This window comes from Berghia stephanieae, chromosome 9, assembly GCF_034508935.2.
Source record: "Berghia stephanieae isolate SIO BIC M18660-M18661 chromosome 9, UCSD_Bste_1.3, whole genome shotgun sequence".
NCBI classification, from domain to species: Eukaryota; Metazoa; Mollusca; class Gastropoda; order Nudibranchia; family Aeolidiidae; genus Berghia; species Berghia stephanieae.
This window is the reverse complement of record NC_088368.1, coordinates 4234586-4253997: the sequence shown is the minus strand read 5'-3', so window position 1 is coordinate 4253997 and position 19412 is coordinate 4234586. Positions and strand designations below refer to the sequence as shown.

At 39.7% G+C, this 19412-nt stretch overlaps 1 protein-coding gene across 1 annotated transcript in view; it reads right to left on the bottom strand.

Moving 5' to 3' along the window:
- The window catches only part of LOC144979525 (complement C3-like), a gene marked incomplete in the record, with an annotated part of 98032 nt that overhangs the window by 13519 nt on the left and 65101 nt on the right, over window positions 1–19412 (bottom strand). Inside the window, 10 exon segments of the mRNA XM_078926225.1 lie at window positions 1204–1362; window positions 2105–2374; window positions 3412–3578; window positions 5316–5477; window positions 6299–6501; window positions 8222–8525; window positions 9486–9560; window positions 9942–10095; window positions 17852–17924; window positions 18709–18897. Coding sequence (XP_078782351.1) covers window positions 1204–1362; window positions 2105–2374; window positions 3412–3578; window positions 5316–5477; window positions 6299–6501; window positions 8222–8525; window positions 9486–9560; window positions 9942–10095; window positions 17852–17924; window positions 18709–18897 — 1756 coding nt within the window.

Here is a 19412-nt window from a genome sequence, read left to right as displayed (position 1 = left end):
CTTCCAAAGAGTTTGCAACCGGAAGAGTAGGGATGTGTCTTCATGACTTCTATGCCCTATTCATGTTTCAATAATATTAAACTTTGGGAAATGAACAATAGACTAAGGGGCATAACTCGTAAAATTAGATTTTTATTTTAACACGTGTCCTTTTGGTCTTTATTTGCTCCAGATTTCTAATTTGAGCTTTTATATAGCGCAGTATCCAGCTCACAGCGCTTTACACGGGGCCATGGTTAAGAGCAATACTTTACATGTAGGACGGGACATGACGCCTGTCAGGCGATATTACAATTTTTTTCGGAGAGGGACAACGCTGTTAGAAGCCAGGAACTCATTTTACACATGAGTAGTACGGTGAGAGAATGCCAGTAAAGAGCCTTTTCCAAGGACTCAACTATGCGCCGAGCGAGTCTCGAACCCAGGACCTTCAGATCCGAAAGCGAGTATCATACCAGAAGACCCCATACATAGCCGCACATTTGTGACCCAGCGAGTCAAAACGGTATTATGTCGGGATGTACCAGATGCTAAAAAGTCAAATTAAAATTAAACTGGTCAAAATTTTGAATGATTTCTATTCATCAAATTAAAATATGATATTCATTCTTCTTTATAAAGCATACAAACTCAACCCAAGTTTAATATTCCTGGCTATAAATTCAATTTTCAACATCTTAACCAACCCGACTTAATACCGTTTAGAGGCGAAGGGTCACATTTCTGTTGATGACCAATCACAGCTAACACCGACTATATCCGTAGTTTACCCGAGCTACTTTTACTCCATGCCTATTTATTACAATTTTCTAAGACAAATTATAGACGTATCTAGTATCAAAGCTAGGGTTTTTAGTTTTTACATGTTAATGGTAGTTGAATAAAACTATCTATGTACATGCTCATTTTTAATACATTTTTTCAAATTTTGGATTGAGTGAGTTAAATGTGACCCTCCGTCTCAAAACGGAATTATGTCGGAATGATTCAGACCCCAAAAAGTGAATTTAGAGATAGAATGATGAGAAATTGGACCTTAGAAGTTTTTGTAAAGCAAGAAATAGTATTTATACTCCAGCATAACGTAGAGAAATTAAACCCAAGTTTGATATTTGTGGCAATGAATTCAATTTCCCTGACCGAGTGGATCCCGACATAATACCGTTTTGACACGGAGGGTCACAAATGGCATATCAGACTCACTGCAAGCAGACTTTGACACAGATAGAGCGGCGACTAGCTGAACTGTGACTTCGTACAGACCGGGATATTCTTCTCATCTCCCTATCGTTGTTGTTGTTGTTCTTCCTCCAGTTTCTGTCTCTATTTTTTCTCCTTTGACCATTGACTCTGAATAGGAATCTAAAAATAGAAAGGATGTGACCTTATTATCAGTACCCATATAAATTATAGATATATATAATAAATAAATACAATTTAATAATAATAATAATAATAATAATAATAATAATAATAATAATAATAATAATAATAATAATAATAATAATAATAATAATAATAATAATAGATCTTTATAGTCCATAAATGTGGCAATTTGTTATTTAGTTACATGTTATAACGTTATATGATAACTATAACATTGAACAGATATTCCACTCCTACTTATTTTCTATCTCTCTCTCTCTCTCTCTCTCTCTCTCTCTCTCTCTCTCTCTCTTCCTCTCTTGAGCGCCAAACAACACCTGCTAAGTTGTTCGTCTTACTGCGCTTGCAACACATTAAGGTCGTATTGAGAAATGAAGGAGCAGGCACCAGTGTAAGATAAAAACTGAACAAGTGTGCATGAAAGGTGCCAGACAAAGCAAGAGAGAAAAATGCAAGAAAACAACCATTCCAAAACATCAAGTCGACCTCCATTGGGGAGGTAGACTAATTTTTTTGGATGTTTTTTTTTCTTGTATTTTTCTTTCAGCTACCCAATCACTGCACTGTAGGGTGAACATTGGGGGGGGGGGGGGGGGGGGGCAGATTAAAAAATCTCGTCTGCAGACAGGATCGATCTTGGTCCATTTGCCTGTGAAGCGAGTGCTCTACCAACTGAGCTATCGGGACCACCTGATTATAATACAAAGCAACAACAAACCTTCTCATTCCTCCCCTCTTTCGTGTACTGACGGCAGAACCCGAGACTGTGATACTGATCTGAGGAGCCCTCGGCTTATTTCTAGGCGGTGGCGGTATCATGTCATCCATTGATGGGAGTCCGGCTTCCTTTGAGTCCGGGGTGGTTGCTGTCGTATTCAAGGTGTCCGTGGAGTTTGCTGATGTGTCATTTCCGGTGAGATTGGCGTTGAGGGTGGTGTTGTCCACAAGAGGTCTACACCACCAGCTGCACGACATACACATCGGATCACTGGGATGAGATGAAAATTATTATTATTATTATTATTATTATTATTATTATTATTATTATTATTATTATTATTATTATTATTAATTATTATTATTATTATTATTATTATTATTATTATTATTATTATTATTATTATTATTATTATTATTATTATTATTATTATTATTATTATTGTTATTATTATTCCACCCTCTCTCCCTAAATATTAACGCGTAATGATATCATCTCTCACAATCCAACAAAACAGACTAACGAAAGAGTGATGATGGATAAGCGTATTCTTCTTCTTCTTCTTTTTCGTTTTCTCCTTCTCCTTATTATTATCATCATCATCATCATCATCATCATCATCATCATCATCATCATCATCATCATCATCACCATCCTGATCATGTAAAAAAAAAAAAGAACATTTTTATACAGCGCAATATCCACTAAACGTACTCAAAGCGATTTACAAGGGCTCTCTGGCCAAAAGGAACATGTAACACGTAGGACGTACATGATGACGTCTGTTAGGCGATATTACAATTTTTTTCGGACAGACACAACGCTGTTAACGGCCGGGTTCTCATTTTACACCTGAGTACGGTGAGAGAATGTGAGTAAAGAGCATTCTCCAAGGACTCAACTATGAGCTGAGCGAGGCTCGAACCCAGGACCTTCCGATCCGAAAGCGAGTGTACTACGACATATCTGTTCTAATCAATTGGATTCAGTAGTCTGATGTCACGCCGCCCGGCAACGGCGGCCATCTTGGTTCTAAACAAAGAAAATCATTACTTTTTATTATTCAAGCTGTCTAGAACTTTTCATATGTCTTGTGACCAGAATGTGTAAAAGTCAAAACATGATCAGATTTATAATGTTTTTTTTTCCCCTCTGGATACGCTTTTATGCTCGCCGGAGAAATATTTCATACGGGCGTCCGCCATTGTTCCGATAGTTTAGAGCTAGTGTTGCTAAGTTACCATGCGTCATTATGAAGGAAATGACGTTACGACTATTGAATCCTATTCAAATGTGTAAAGGCTTACTTGTGCATGTCGGGATAGAAGTTGACCTCTGTCCTTTTGGCCTCGATGGTGACGTTGAATGAACACTTCTGGTTGGGGTCAATGGCTACATTGTATTCTACATTGATCTGCATTTGACCTAGGCCTTGACCTTTGGTCAGAACCTCCAGGGAATGCCCCACTGGAACCTTCAAAAATACAATAAATGAAATTGGTATAGATTAAAAGAAAAAAATAAGAAATTGTAATATAAACAAGTAATAAAATTAAAAAACCAAACAATCCACAACATTGCGAAATAAAAAAAAAAAGTCACAACAAAATTGAGAAAAAACAACTACAACAACAACAACAAAAACAAAACAACAGAATAAATCAACAACCCCCCCCCCCCCCAATAAAAAAAAGAAACAAACAAAAGAAGAAGAAAATAACAACAAAAGAACAAACAAACAAACAAACAGAAAATACAACAAACCATACTAAACCATAAACAAAAGAGAAATCCTCTTTCTAAGTGAAAATCGCAGAATATTTTTTTTCCAACTTGAAAAGCATTGCTTTTGCTTGTCTCTAATAGTTTTCAGAGCCTATAGGACACATAAGTCATTTCAAAAGACTTTCCAACATTTGTCTACAACAGAGAGGGCCTACAAAATTCCTCTGTCGTCTATCTGGAATTTTGTAGTGTATTTATAAACGTGCGGCTATGTGGTCTAGTGGTATGACACTCGCTTTCGGATCGAAAGATCCTGGGTTCGAGCCTCGTTCGGCGCATAGTTGAGTCCTTGGAGAAGGCTCTTTACTCACATTCTCTCACCGTACTCAGGTGTAAAATGAGTACCTGGCCGTTAACAGCGTTGTCTCTGTCCCAAAAATTAGTAATATCGCCTGACAGGCGTCATGTCTCGTCCTACATGTTATGTGTTGCTGTTGGCCAGGGACCCCTTGTAAAGCGCTTTGAGCACGTTTAGTGGATATTGCGTATATAAAAGCTCAAGTTTTTTGGTTTTTTTTTACATGTCTTTATTGTTTTTGTTGTTGTTGGCTGAAGAAGGGTTTTAACTAAATAATAAATAAATTCCCTTTATTCATCCCTAGGGAAAATTTTTCTTTAGGAACTATTCCAAAGGAATACTGGAATAACTCACGCGTCAGCCGCAGTGCAGCGCCGCAAAATGAACTAAGGCTGGGTGACTTGCTCAAGGCCACACAGCTCGACGGGTTCCTTTCGGGTACGAAGCAAAGACCATACCGGTGAGCACGTGTTGGGTATTTTGTTCTTTTTTCATCATCATCATCATTGCTTTTTTCACCCTGGGTCAGGGTATAGGCCACAGACAAACAGTTTCCATCCTTCTCTATCATCATCATCATCATCATCATCATCATCATCATCATCATCATCATCATCATCATCATCATTGCCTTTTTCACCCTGGGTCAGGGTATAGACCACAGACAAAACAGTTTCCATCCTTCTCTATCATCATCATCATCATCATCATCATCATCATCATCATCATCATCATCATCATCATCATCATCATTGCCTTTTTCACCCTGGGTCAGGCTATTGGCCACAGACAAACAGTTTCCATCCTTCTCTATCCTGAGCTAACTTTTTTTAAAAATCTCATTCCATGTCTTACCACTTCTCTGTATATCAGCTTTGTCTGTTGTCCTTCATAAATTCTGTTGTTCCAGAAACTCTTCGGTCGCCCAAGCTAAAAAAAAAAGGATTTGGTTTGTTCGTGCGTCTGCGTTTCTGTAACGGTTTGAGTTTAACGGAAAGGGGTGTTAACCCTTTGCCAACCCCCAACCTGGAGGACCAGGTGACTCAAAGATGGGGGAATCACACACCATTAGTTGCCTTTTACGACACTTTTTTGAAGCTGTCATATTCATTTTTATTAATGACTTACATTATTCAGGGATTCTGGCCTGATGGCGTTTTGTTCCGTGAATTTGAATGAGTGAGAATAGTGCTTGGTCTTGTCGCTGGTCACGTTGCAGGAGAGATCCACCTTGAGACCCGTTTTCACCAGGCTGTAGGAGGACAAGGCTTGGATTGCTGCCATGCTGTCCTGTACAAGGGATGACAAAAAATAATTATTAATATCTACCATATGCCTTTTCAGTAGTTCATGATGATCAGCGGATAATTTATATTTACACGTCTTTACTTCTGCAGGCCATAAGCAACCAAATTTTGATGAATATCGGAAAAGTCGACCATAAGTCTTCTTTTGTTGTTTTCTAACACTCAGTATTGCACGCAAAAAGACGCTCGTTGAACACGTTCACGTTGTATGAATTTCATTTATACACTTACCGACGTGCACTTATTTGCAGGTCTGATAACTCAATTCCTTATGGGCTCATTGTTGTAATGGAAATATTTTTAAAATGACGCAAAATAATATTGTCCATTACAACAATGTTAAACTATAAATTCCCTTTATTCATCCCATAGGGGAAATTTTTCTTTAGGGTCTATTCCAAGCGAAGACTGGAATAACCCAGGCGTCAGCCGCAGTGCAGCGCCGCAAAGTGAGCTAAGGCTAGGTGACTTGCTGAAGGCCACACAACGCGGCGGGTAGTCGAACTCGGTACGTTTCGGGTACGAAGCGCAAAGTCCATACCGCTGAGCCACGCTGTCCCATGACCCACTAGGCCCTTAAGCCCGGATATCAGAAGCGCATATAGATAGAACGAAGATGACGTCACACAGGCCTTTGTTATTGTTTTTTGCCATCCGCGTTTGTGAGTAATTCTCACTAAACTGTATTATCCAGACTATAAAAGTTCATGGTTACACAGAGTTTTGTGTGTTGGTCCGTTATACTTCCGGATGGCAATGTTGTGAACTCCATTCTATCTATAATATGTGTACGTCAACACTCACCAAAGCACCGATAAAACAGCCATGTTGATTTCTTTGAGCAACCAACCAATCAGCGATGGCATCCACATTGGCCTCGGGACGGTCCAAGAATACGAGCAGGGCGTATGCAGTGGCCTCAATGGCGGAAGCTTTGACCCCTCTGTGATACCAAAATGGAATCTTCTTGTCCTCGTTGACTTCCTCGGTGGACCAGTACACTTGGCCTGAAATGCATTACAATTGGATTCAGTAGTCTGATGTCACGCCGCCCGGCAACGGCGGCCATCTTGGCTCTAAACAAAGAAAATCATTACTTTCTATTCTTCATGCTGGCTAGAACTTTTCATATGCCTTGTGATCAGAATGTGTAAAAGTCAAAACATGATCAAATTTATGGGGTTTTTTTCCTCTGGATACGCTTTTATGCTCGCTGGGGAATTATTTCATACGGGCGTTCGCCATTGTTCCGATAGTTTAGAGCCAGTGTTACTAAATTACCATGCGTCATTAGGAAGGAAGTGACGTTACGACTGTTGAAGAGTATTAACCAGTAGACTTTTGACCAATCAAAACATGGAATTTGTGACACACCTTCATACGTGCTCGGACAAACATAGTTGTTTGTTTTATAAACAATGCAGTGAATGATATCGACCTTTCTATAATTATTCTAATTGTATTCATATCGCCAAATGGGTGACTAGTTATCACACGATCTTCTCCCTCAGAATATATACGTTTAAGTTTACACATAGTTTTCGGTGTTGGTTCTCTTGATCTCAAGCAGTAGAACAGTGGGTATTTTGCTTAGACACATACCATCGATAGTAAAGCATGTGTAGTTCGCTATGTTTACCAATCAGTGCCATTGTTTACATTATGACGACTGTCCGAGAGGTGTGGCTATCTAGGTATCTATTTCAGGTAGTGAGAATCAAGAACCTCAGATCTTCTGATTGTAAACATGTCAGTGTATTCTTCTTAGTGGGGACGTGTGCTTGTGTATGGATGATACCTTTAAGTGATCTCAAACTTTGATAGTGTGCTCTTGGAATCTACATCTGTTTCCTATTTGAAACAATTCCCCTTTGTCTTACCTTTTCTTTGGGTGCTTTAATTATAATTCTAGAACTTTTCATTATCCTATTTTCCTCCTTTTTACAGGCGCTGATATGATCTTGATATTTTGCAAAAAGTAAAACCCTTAAAACATAAGCATAAACAAACATAGAAACTGATACAGATATATCTATATAAATAATTTTCAGAATACTTTATGTGTAGAGTACTGTATTTCCCCATCCAATCGCGTCACATCTTAATTTTATCCTCTTTTTTTCTGTTATGGGTGTGTATATGCCATAGAACAACAAATCCTTTCTAGTCTTCAAGCCAATGATACTGGCAAAAAGAAGCCTGGTGCGAGGAATGGAAAAGGAATAAACCAACAGGAGGGGAACTAATTGAAGATCCCTGTAAAAGTCTCCCAGGTCTACAGGATCAACCAAGAAAATACTGGGTAGCTGCAAATAGACTACGGTCAAAACATACAAGAACAGCTGCCAACATGCACAAATGGGGGCTCTAAGAATCATCAACATGCCCAAAGTGCAACCAAGCACCACAAGATGCAAACCACCTCTTACTAGATTGCCCAGAGACAAAACTTGAAGGGGGATTTGAAACCATCAACAAATGTGATGATGATTTCAGAACCTGGATTGATACCTTGAACATAGAAGTGTAGCCGAACGATACTACTACTACAACTACTACTGGCAAAAATAAGGTAGGTTCAAATGGTGGCCATTGTAATACATCCCAATGTCTTGTTCTACACGTTGCGTATTGCTGTTGGTCAGGGACCCCCTTGTAAAGCGCTTTGAGCACGTTCAGTGGATATTGCTCTATATAAAAGCTCAAGATATTATTGGAGTTACCTACCTTGAGAGTTTATCTTGCTAATGGCGGCCAGTTTTTTGACAGCCTCCTCCGAAGCTTTTGGCTCCGGCTCCAACTCGTCCTCATCTCCCTCCACCAAACCCTCCTCAAGATCCTCTAGCTCTTCCATCTCCCCCTCTCCCTCCCACGGGCTTGGCTCCGAGCCCATTTCTGCGGCGGCTTCGTTGAACCTCTCAAAGAGTGTGAGAGCGTACGCTACCTTGGCAAGCACCATGGGTTCTTGGATTGTATCCAGGTTATCTTCCAAGTAGTACGCCATTTGGTACAATAATGATTCGTGATCCTCCTGAAAATGAAGGGGTAAAGGGATAGAATAGTGCGGCTATGTGGTCTTGTGGTATGACACTCGCTTTCGGATCAGAAGGTCCTGGGTTCGAGCCTCGCATGGCGCATACTTGAGTCCTTGGAAAAGGCTCTTTACTCACATTCTCTCACCGTACTCAGGTGTAAAATGAGTACCTGGCCGTTAACAGCTTTGTCTTTGTCCGAAAAATTGTAATATCGCCTAACAGGCGTCATGTCCCGTCCTTCATGTTAAATGTTGCTGTTGGCCAGGGTCCCCTTGTAAAGCGCTTTGAGCACATTTAGTAGATATTGCGCTATATAAAGCTCAATTTTAATTTTAATTTTTTTAAAGAAGTATCTAGATAGAAGAAGCTTTGTAAAGCGCTTTGAGCACATTTAGTGGATATTGCTCTATATATAAAGCTCTTAAAAATATTTTTAAAATCTTTTAAAAATGGATTATAGCATTTAAAAAAAACGTAAAACTGAGAAATGGTATATACCGCCTCTTACTCTTACCTATTTGAGTAAGCCTTCTCTGTATATTTTTTTCTTTCTTTTGTATTTACAAATAAAGCATGTTTTAAGTCATTCTCTTCTGATTCTGGCACCACCTTATACTGTAAGCTCATGGGTTCGAGCCTCGCGCTCGGCGCATTGTTGAGTCCTTGGAAAAGGCTCTTTACTCGCTTTCTCTCACCGTACTCAGGTGTAAAATGAGTACCTGGCCGTTAACAGCGCTGTCTTTGTCCGAAAAATTGTAATATCGCCTAACAGGCGTTATGTTCCGTCCTACATGTTAAATGTTGCTGTTGACCCAAGACCCCTTGTAAAGCGCTTTGAGCACATTTAGTGGATATTGCGCTATATAAAGCTCAATTTTTTATTATTTAAGCACGCCACGCTACTGAGTTCAAGTATTTTTGTTTGCTTTTTAAAGTGTTGGGCAGAGGACACTTACGCTTTTGTACCTCTCACACTCCAAGATGGCGATGAGGACCTCAGCTGACAGCATCACTTGGTAGTCCAAGGAATCCTGAAAAAAAACATGAGTGGTGTGTGTAAAATAAAGGCGGGGGGGGGGGGGGGTGACGGGTTTAAAGGGGGGGGGGGAATTGGAAGGGGGTCAGTGTAATTTATAAATTATCTAACTTTATTAACATTATGATACCGATAACTATAATTACTAATATCATAATTTACTCGTCTTTGGCGACATTCATCATTATCAGCATCATCATCATTATCATCGTCATCGTCGTCGTCGTCCATCATCATCATTATCATCATCGTCGTTGTCGTCCATCATCATCATTATCATCATCATCATCGTCGTCGTCGTAACCATCATCATCATCATCATCATCATCATCATCATCATCATCATCATCATCATCATCATCATAATCCACCTTACCTTAGCAAGTCTCCAATCTCGTTCCTTCAAGGTTCCATTCTTGGGGTCCACCTGATTCAAGAGCCAGTAGAACCCATGATCGATGAGAATCGCCTTGTCGATGAAGGCAAGTTTAGAGGATCGGCACAAGGTCTTCAGAACGGCTGTCGTCAACCTGTCAACGAGACATAATATGTGACCCACCGTATCCAAGCGGTATTATGTCGGGATCCACTCGGTAAGGGAAATTGAATTCATAGCCACAAATATCCAACTTGGGTTTAATTTCTGTATGTTATGGTGAAGTATAAAGACTATTTCTTGAATTACAAAAAAAAAAACTTCTAAGCTCCAATTTATCATCATTCTATCTATAAATTCACTTTTTGGAGTCTGAATCATCCCGACATAATACCGTTTTGATACGGAGGGTCACATATGTGACCACCCTCAAAAACGGTACTATACCAGTCTTTGCCATCTTTCCGCCCATATGGAAAGCAACAGCTATCTCTAATGCGACTAAAATTGTAAAACATTATTCTGTTCCAATCATCATCATCATCATCATAGCTTGTCGCTCCAACACCGAACCCACACCACAGCATCTGTGGAGATGACTCTTAGGTCATGGTCAGTGCAGCTGGGCCCATCCTGGCATTCTCTAAGGATGTGCTCTATCGTCTGCTCTGGGCATCCACATGTACACAAGCTAGTCTCAGCCAGCTCCCACATTGTCATGCTTCCAGCTGTTTTCCCAATGTTTGCCCCGTGCTCTGTCCAGTATTCCCCATTTATTCCAATCCCAAACCCGTTCATCTGTGCAATCTGAAACCTGGCAAGTCACAAAAACCCTTAGTCAAAAAATTCAGACCTCCGAAGGCGTTTGAAAATCAGATGGCAAGGTCACGTTTCTAGCAAAGAATTATGGGAAAGGTCAACCAAAGAAACAAACCATCAGCACCCAAGTTAGGAAGGGGAAATGGAGGATCTGTCCGTCACAACTTGGGAAGAAAAGGAAACAACGTCATCCCCCAGTCCCTGGAGGGAAATGTGGAACAGGGAAACACCAAGAGGAGGAAACATCATTACTTACTTACTTACTTATCCGAACCAGCGACCACCTGAGCTCTAGCCCTTCGGTCTTGTGCCATAACGTAGAAGTTAGATGTCTTTTGTAGTTGTTCCAGGTGACTATAAAGTGTGTTACTGATGCTTGGATTTGGTGGGAGGAATGTGCATCTCAGATCTTCAAGAGGTTGACATTCAAGCAAGTGGTGTGTTACTGTTTCATTGGGGTGTTGACATAGGGGGCAGGAGGGGGATGTGTCTTTTGTAATTTTGCTTAAATGGTTGTTGAGCGGTATGTGTTGTGTTCTTAGTTGAATTCTATTCACTTCATATCTTCTTCTTAGTTGAAAGATGATGCTTTGCTGGTGTCTTCTGAGCTTATTTAGGCAATCAGTCTTTACAGGAGTGGTCATATGGGAAAACATACATCTACCCGTGGTGCTCATTGCCCAACTGTTCATCCATTCTTCTCTCTTATTTGTTTTGATTATTTGTTTCGCTGTGTCTAAGGATACTGGAAATGATGGTTGTAAAAGTGTTGATCCGAGTCTGGCTAGTCTGTCTGCATTGTCATTTCCTGGTATATTTGAATGTCCCGGTATCCACTGGAGAGATAAGTCTACTCTGTGTGTTGTAAGGAATTCATCTAGTTGAGATCTTAAACTATTGAACGTTGAGGAGAGTTTATCTAAATCGAGAGCTTGGAGAACCGATTTGGAGTCTGTGAAGATGACAGTGTTTTGAAGTTTTGAAGGGTTTAACTGGAAAACAGAAGAGAGGTGTCGCAGTGAGGCTTCTATTGCAACTGCCTCTGCCTCGTAGTTTGAGCAGGAGCTTCCGCAAGAATTGTGGATTTTATCACAGGTTTTATCTGGGTATTCTACTACAAACCCATACCCAGCATTTTTAGTTCCTTTGTGGGCAGATCCATCTGTGTAAACATGTATCCAGTTGTCTGGGTATTCTTGTATTGTCTTCATTGCTAATGTTTGTATATCTGATTTGTTTTTATTTCTTGTTGTTTCTTCTATGAGGTTAGTCTTTATTTTTGGAAGTTTTAGTTCGGCGTATGGAGGTTTTTGACTGATTAAAATAGATTTTTCTCTGTTTTCTGGGAGTCTGTGTCTTTCATTCAAGTTGTTAGCAATGTGTAGCAGGGATTTTTGTTTTAATCTTGTTCTTGGTTTCCATTTCTCTGCCAGAATTCTGTTTGGATGGTTTTCCTCTTTTCGTTTGTATCTTTCAACCATTTCAAGCACTGCTGATTCTCTGCGAAGTCCAAGTGGTTCCACATTAGTATGTATTTCACATGCTGCTGTGGGTGTCGATCTCAGGGCACCGGAGATGAAGCGAAGGGCTTGGTTTTGTACTCTGTCCAAGGTTTTGTGTGTGTTTTTACTACCTACATTTTGGAGGGCTAAATTGTAGTCCATGACGGAACGCACATAGCCTAAATAGAGTTGTCGAAGCGAGTTTTTGTCTGCTCCCCAATTAGTACTGGCTAGTCGTTTTAGTAACTGGAGTCTCCTTGTGGCTTTGATTTTTACATTCTGAGTGTGTTTGTTCAGAGATAGTTGTCTGTCTAACTGTATGCCCAAATATGTGGGGTTTTCTTCTTTCGCGAGTCGATGGCCTTGGATGGAGAGTGTTATTTCTTTCTTGGAAACAGGATGGCTCTTAGTAAATATAGAGTAGACTGTTTTATTGCAATTTACTTTTAATTTCCATTTATCACAGAAGGTGTTTAAGCTTTCTAAATCTTCATTTATTCTATTGGAGGCTATTGGTAGGTGCTTTGTAGTATACCACATAACTAAATCGTCAGCATATAGGGCCTTTTCTGTCTGTAATACTTCTGGTAGATCATTTATAAAAATAAGAAAGAGAGTACAGCTGAGGCAGGATCCTTGTGGGAGACCTTCCTCTAATACTTCTCTGTTTGACAGTCCGTTATTAATTTTTGTTTGGATTGTTCTGTTACTGAGAAATTGTTTAATCCAGAAGTAGAGATTTCCATCAATTCCGTAGTCCATCATTTTTGATAACAACCCTTTCCTCCATACTTTGTCATAGGCCTGTTGGAGATCAACAAAAACCGCGACTGTATGTTTTCCATCTTGAAAGCCATCAATTATTTTTTGACTTAATCTAAACAATTGATCTTCTGTTCTTTGCCCTATCCTAAAGCCTGCCTGATATTTATTTAGTAGGCCACATGTCTCCAGCCACCAGTATAATCGGTTATTTACCATTCTCTCCGCGATCTTTCCAACACATGAGGTGAGAGATATTGGTCGGTAACTTTTCGTTTCGTCGGGTGGTTTATCTTTCTTTAAGATTGGAATTATAATAGCATTTTTCCATCCCCTTGGTACTATTCCTGTCTCCCATGTTAGATTTATAAGTTTGAGAAGCATCTGTTTACCTCTCACGCTAAGATGCAGGAGCATTTCATTGTGTATCTTATCTGGTCCAGGGGATTTCCTTAACTTGAGTTTTTTCATAGCTCTGTGAAGTTCTGACATGGTAAAGCCCTCTTTGAACAGATATGAGATAGCTTTTGGGGCCTTTTCTTGATGTTTAAGGTCTTTAATCAATTTTTTGTCCTTTTCACTTCTTTTTGATGCCTTGTTTACTGAAGCAAAATGTTTGTTGAAGATCATGGCTTTTTTTTGGTCATCTACGATTGTTCCTTCTGTAGTTTTCATGGGCTTTGGGTTGGTTTTCGGGGTTTCATTGTTAAGATTATTAAGTAAGGCCCATGCTTTTTTCCCATTTTGATTGAGGTCAATATTAGCGCATGTGTCTGCCCATTTCTTTCTTTTAGCGTTGTTAATAGTTCTTTTGACAATTGCCGATGCTTTATTGTACTCAATCTTGTTTTTAATGGTTTGTTTTCCTCTAAGTTTTTCCTTGTTTCCTTTCTTGCATTTACTGCTTTTTCAATTTCTTTGCTCCAGAAGGGTTTGTAATTCTGTCGACTACCTCTTGGAATTCCTGCTTTTGCAGCTGCAAGAATGGCTTTGGTGAGGGCTTCGTTTAAATGTTCTACACTTGATGTATCTGTAATTTTTGGCAGCTGGTCATCTAATGTTGCTGTGAAAACATCCCAGTTTGCTTTCTTGAAATTCCATTTGGATTTCTGCTCAAATGTTTTCTTCTGTGTTTGAACTGTTATTTGTGTTAAAATTGGTTTATGGTCACTGCCTATTTCATCCAGGACTTTAATGTGACAAGAATTCAGAAGGTCAGAGGAGATGATGGTTAGATCGGGATGACTCAGGGACATATGAGCTCTGTGAAGAAGTGTCGGGACTGAGTCTGCATTTTGTAAAATGGTGAGGTTGGTTGTATTGCAAAGCTTTTCTAGTTCTTTTCCTGTGTTGTTTAGATTTTTGTATCCCCATAGTGGAGAGTGGCCATTGAAGTCACCAGCAATTATTGTGTTGTTGTATTGGGAACTGTTTTGATCTGTTAGGTTTATAGTACACCGTGGAGGGTTGTAAATGTTGTAAATGGTAAATTTCTTATTTAGGTGCCATAAGGTGACTTTCTGTACATCAGTTGAGTTCTGTGATGGTTTAGAAGTAACATCTCCCGTGATGTCATTTCTTATATAAGTAATAACACCACGGCAGTCGTCACATTTGCAGGTATAGTATGTATAACCAGCAATATATGGATCGCTATTTTTATACAGGGTTTCCTGAAGTAAAGCAATGTGAACTTCCTTTTCATTTAATAATTTCTTCAGCTCTGTCTTTTTATTCCTGATTCCACAAATGTTAATTTGTAAAATATTCAAATGTTTGTGGAATTTCTTTGTCCCAGTAGCTGACTTTTCGCGCAGATCAGCCTGGGTACTCACTGTCTGGCGCGGACCTTTTTCGAGGCGACGTCCGAGCTCGTATGCTTTCCTTTTGTTTGTCATGGCATGCTGGGGAGTCTCTGGTCTGTCTTCCCACCCTAACCTGTATTCCCTGTCAGCTGCATAACATCAGGAGTTGAGCTGCAGATGCATGTTCCTCATATAATTAATTTTTATAGGGTCTAGTCAAGTAGCCTTCATTTCGTCTTTCCCACAGTCTCTTTCATGATTGACGGTCGCCCATTCCCCGCCACCTACTGTTTCCTGGCTTGCAGTTATCTATTTCAGTTATTCTTTCTGCTTAAAGGGCCATATTTCATAAACAGAGGATCGTCACGTCCTGGGTCATTTGTGTCGATGAGAGATTCTGTGGGCCTAAAACAAAGGGATACCAGCCCTTTCCCCTAAAAATCTCAATTTTTTAAGAAGGATACATGATTACATTCAATCACAGATAGTCATACAGAAGACATGGGCCACAGGTCGACCAAAGAGGGAGTATAGAAGTGTTAAAGTTACAGCACTAGGAAACAAGTATGAGCTATAGGGGTAGATTAAGAAAGTAAGGACATACAGAGGACACCACACTACAGAATGAGTGTGAGGTGGGTGGGTGAGGAGCAGAGGGGTGTACCACTCATCGGTGGGTTCTGTCTCCTGCACCTTAAGAGGAAGGGGTCCCACCTACTCCCTAGCCCGGTTATACCGCCGGGGACTCGGTCGCGCCCATAACAAACTCAGTAGAAACGGGGAACACCACGGGAAGGTGCTGTTATGGACACAATAATGCATGAGAGGCCATATGCAATAATCTCTGTCAGACAGGATTACGCGGCAATCAATGCACCTGGAAATGAGAGGTGTTGGGTTCGAAATGCACATCAATTTCCTTTCAGCAAGCGGGACGTCCGGCCCAGACCTTGCAGCTCCCCGGAAACATCATTAAAGATCCAACCAAAAGAGTGCATTCATTCAATAACGCCAGGACATACTGGACTTCCTCAAATCGCCTCTTAACTGGACATGTGCAGATGGAAACTTCGAAACAGTGATAGCTGCCAGGCAGCCCAAGAGACCAGCGATTACATCGTCCTCCACTGCCCAGTCACTAAGCTTGAAGGTGGCTACGAAACCATCCTTAGGGCGGAGGAAGACTTTAGAAGCTGGGTTGACGAAATACATTTGGAGGTGTAGCCATAAGCTACTACTAGTCCCTGGACTGGAATCCCTGAAGGACACGAATGGTTGGGCGTCCGAAACAGACATGGAGGTGTTCACTGTTTGATGAATGGAAGATGGCGGACCTCAGCTGGGAGACTACCATGTAGAAAGCCAAGACAGAAACAGATGGTGGACGCACCGGGATGCCATATTGTTATACAAGGGGCGAAGAGGATTCTTCTTCTTCTTCGAGACCCAAGTCTGTGCCAGACATCGGTGATCATGGTACGCCATTCATCTCTCTGATCAGATAACCTCAGAAAACTAATTTGGTGATAGATCGTTTGTTTGTTTCGGCCCCAAGATTTGGAATGAACTACACGTGGTCTGAGGGAGGGTAAGTCTTTACCTACCTTTAAAAAGAATCTCAAGACACATTTTTACTGTATTTGTTTTTATTGACTCTATGAATCCTTGATTTGGCTATGAATTATTATTATTATTTTTAAAAAAAATTTTTTCAACTTAAAATTGATAATTTGTATTGTAAAGTGCCCAGAGCTTGTGTTTTACACGAGAATGAGCGCTGTATAAATGTGTATTATTATTATTATTATTATTATTATTATTATTATTATTATTATTATTATTATTATTATTATTATTATTATTATCATTATTATTATTATTATTATTATTATTATTATTATTATTATTATTATTATTATTATTATTATTATTATTATTATTATTATTATTATTATTATTATTATTATTATTATTGCTCTTCCCCTTCTTCGTCACCCAGCTGTTCAAACTATTCAAATATGTTTTTCTTGGTCTACCTTTACTTTTTTTACCTTCTATCTTTCCTGTGAGAGCAAGATGTTCAATACATTTATGTCGATATAAGTGCCTTAAAAATTGCATGTGTCTTTTTCTTATTGTACAAATTAATAACCTTTTAGTTTCAGCTTGCTCTAATACTTCATTAGTTTTCTTCTCTGTCCATGAGATTCTTAACATCCTTCTAAGAAACCACTTCTGCTTCCTCCAGAGGATTAAGTAAACAGATTTCATTTCCGAATCATGGACAATAAAAAAACCGAATGAAAGGGTAAAATGTAGTTTCTCTTTTGCTCAATAGGGAATGAGATTAGCGGAAGAGTAGCGTTCCTTGATTGGACGCCACCCATAGTCTGTCCGCGAGGACGAGAGACGCATGCGCACAACCAAAATGACGTTCTCTCTCTAATGACGTTTCCGCCGGTGACGTCACAGACTATGGGTGACGTCTAATCAAGGGACGCGACTCTTCCGCTAATCTCATTCCCTATATCCACTAAACTTACTGAAAGCGCTTTACAAGGGGTCCCTAACCAACAGCAACGCTTAACATGTAGGACTAGACATGACGCCTTTTAGGCGATATTGCTAATTCTTTTCGTTAGAGACAACGCTGTTAACGGTCAGATAGTCATATCACACTGAAGTACGGGGAAGGTTTAGTGAGTAAACAACGTTTTCTAAGGACTCAACTATGCTCCGTTGAGAACGTGACTCGAACACAGGAACTTCCGATTCGAAGGCTAGGATCATACTACTTATTATCATCATCATCATCATCATCATCATCATCATCATCATCACCATCATCATCATCATCATCATCATCATCATCATCATCATCATCATCATCATCATAATCATCATCATCATCATCATCATCATCATCATCCTCATCATCACTATCATCAATTCCACAATTATCATGATGTATCCTTGTTAAAATATCAAAGACAAATCTGTAACAGAAGAAGTAAGTAGTTACCAGGTCCCTTCTGGTGAAGTTGGTGTCAACGAAAATGCTTGCTCTTTTCTGTATTTCATCAACCTGGCAACACCTGATACAAAATATAACAGACAATTCTCTGTATCAAGTTGTGATCTCTCTCTATCTATCTCTCTCTCTCTCTCTCTCTCTCTCTCTCTCTCTATATATATATATATATATATATATATATATATATATATATATATATATATATATATATATATAGAGAGAGAGAGAGAGAGAAACAGAGAGAGAGAGAGAAAGGGGAGAGATAAATAAAGAGAAAGATAGATAAGGCTGTTAAATATATAGGTATACAAATGGATAAATTTATATAGATAGATAGATGGATAGATAGATAACTGATAGATAGATAGATAGATAGATAGATAGATAGATAGATAGATAGATAGATAGATAGAGGAATAGTAAATAGATAAGTAGAAAGATGATAGATAAATAGAGAAATCGTGATAGATCTATTAGGTAAATAGAGAAATAGATAGATTGAGATATAGATAGATAGATAGATAGATAGATAGATAGATAGATAGATAGATAGATAGATAGATAGATAGATAGATAGATAGATAGATAGGTAGGTAGGTCGGTAGGTAGGTATGTAGGTAGGTATGTAGGTAGGTATGTAGGTAAGTATGTAGGTAAGTATGTAGGTAAGTATGTAGGTAGGTAGGTCTGTCGGTCCGTATATAGATAGGTCGGTAGGTGGGTCGGTCGGTTGGTCGGTCGGTCGGTTACATCGGTCGGTCGGTTACATCGGTCGGTCGGTCGGTCGGGGAACCGGTTCCATTGGTCGGTCGGTCGGTCGGTCGGTCGGTCGGTGGATGACGTACCGTGTCTGACAAACTTCCTGGCCCGTTCCCCAAGCTTCTTGTCCATCAGTCCCGACATGTTAGCATACAGCAAAGCGTGGACTGTAGGGCCAAGATCTCCGAGGACCTCCTCGGCATTTTGCACCGAATTGTCCAGCAGGCTCTTGGACTTGATGACTGCGTGGTTGATGATGTCGCCCATCAGGTCACCTGGGGGTCAAGGACGTAAGAAAGGTCAATAATTACTACTTTTGTAATATTCAATTCAATTCAAAGGAATATTTTTAGGCAACTGCCAATATAACTCATACGAAACAATAATGTTATCCCAAAAACTGGTTCCAATCTCAAAGGAAGTGTAAAAAAAAACATTCTTCTAGAGGACTGGATATATACATTGTATAAATGATCTTCTAGTTTCAGAAGGATAGCATCTTATTTTCTTGCCCTAAATAAATGCTTCTTCCAGTGTTTTTATTTTTGTAGGCCAAAATAAAAATAAAAACAGTGGATCTATTAAAGAAAGCTGACTGCATTAGCATTGAAAGCCAAATAAAAAGAAGAAGATGGCGTTGGTTGGGTCATGTGGCCAGAATGGAAAAAGGGTCACTTCCCAAGACAGCCTTGTCCTGGACAGCAGATGGGAAGAGAAAGCGGGGAAGACCCAAAGAAACCTGGCGAAGGACCATGGAGAAAGAATTAAAGGAACCAGGCCTGTCCTGGAA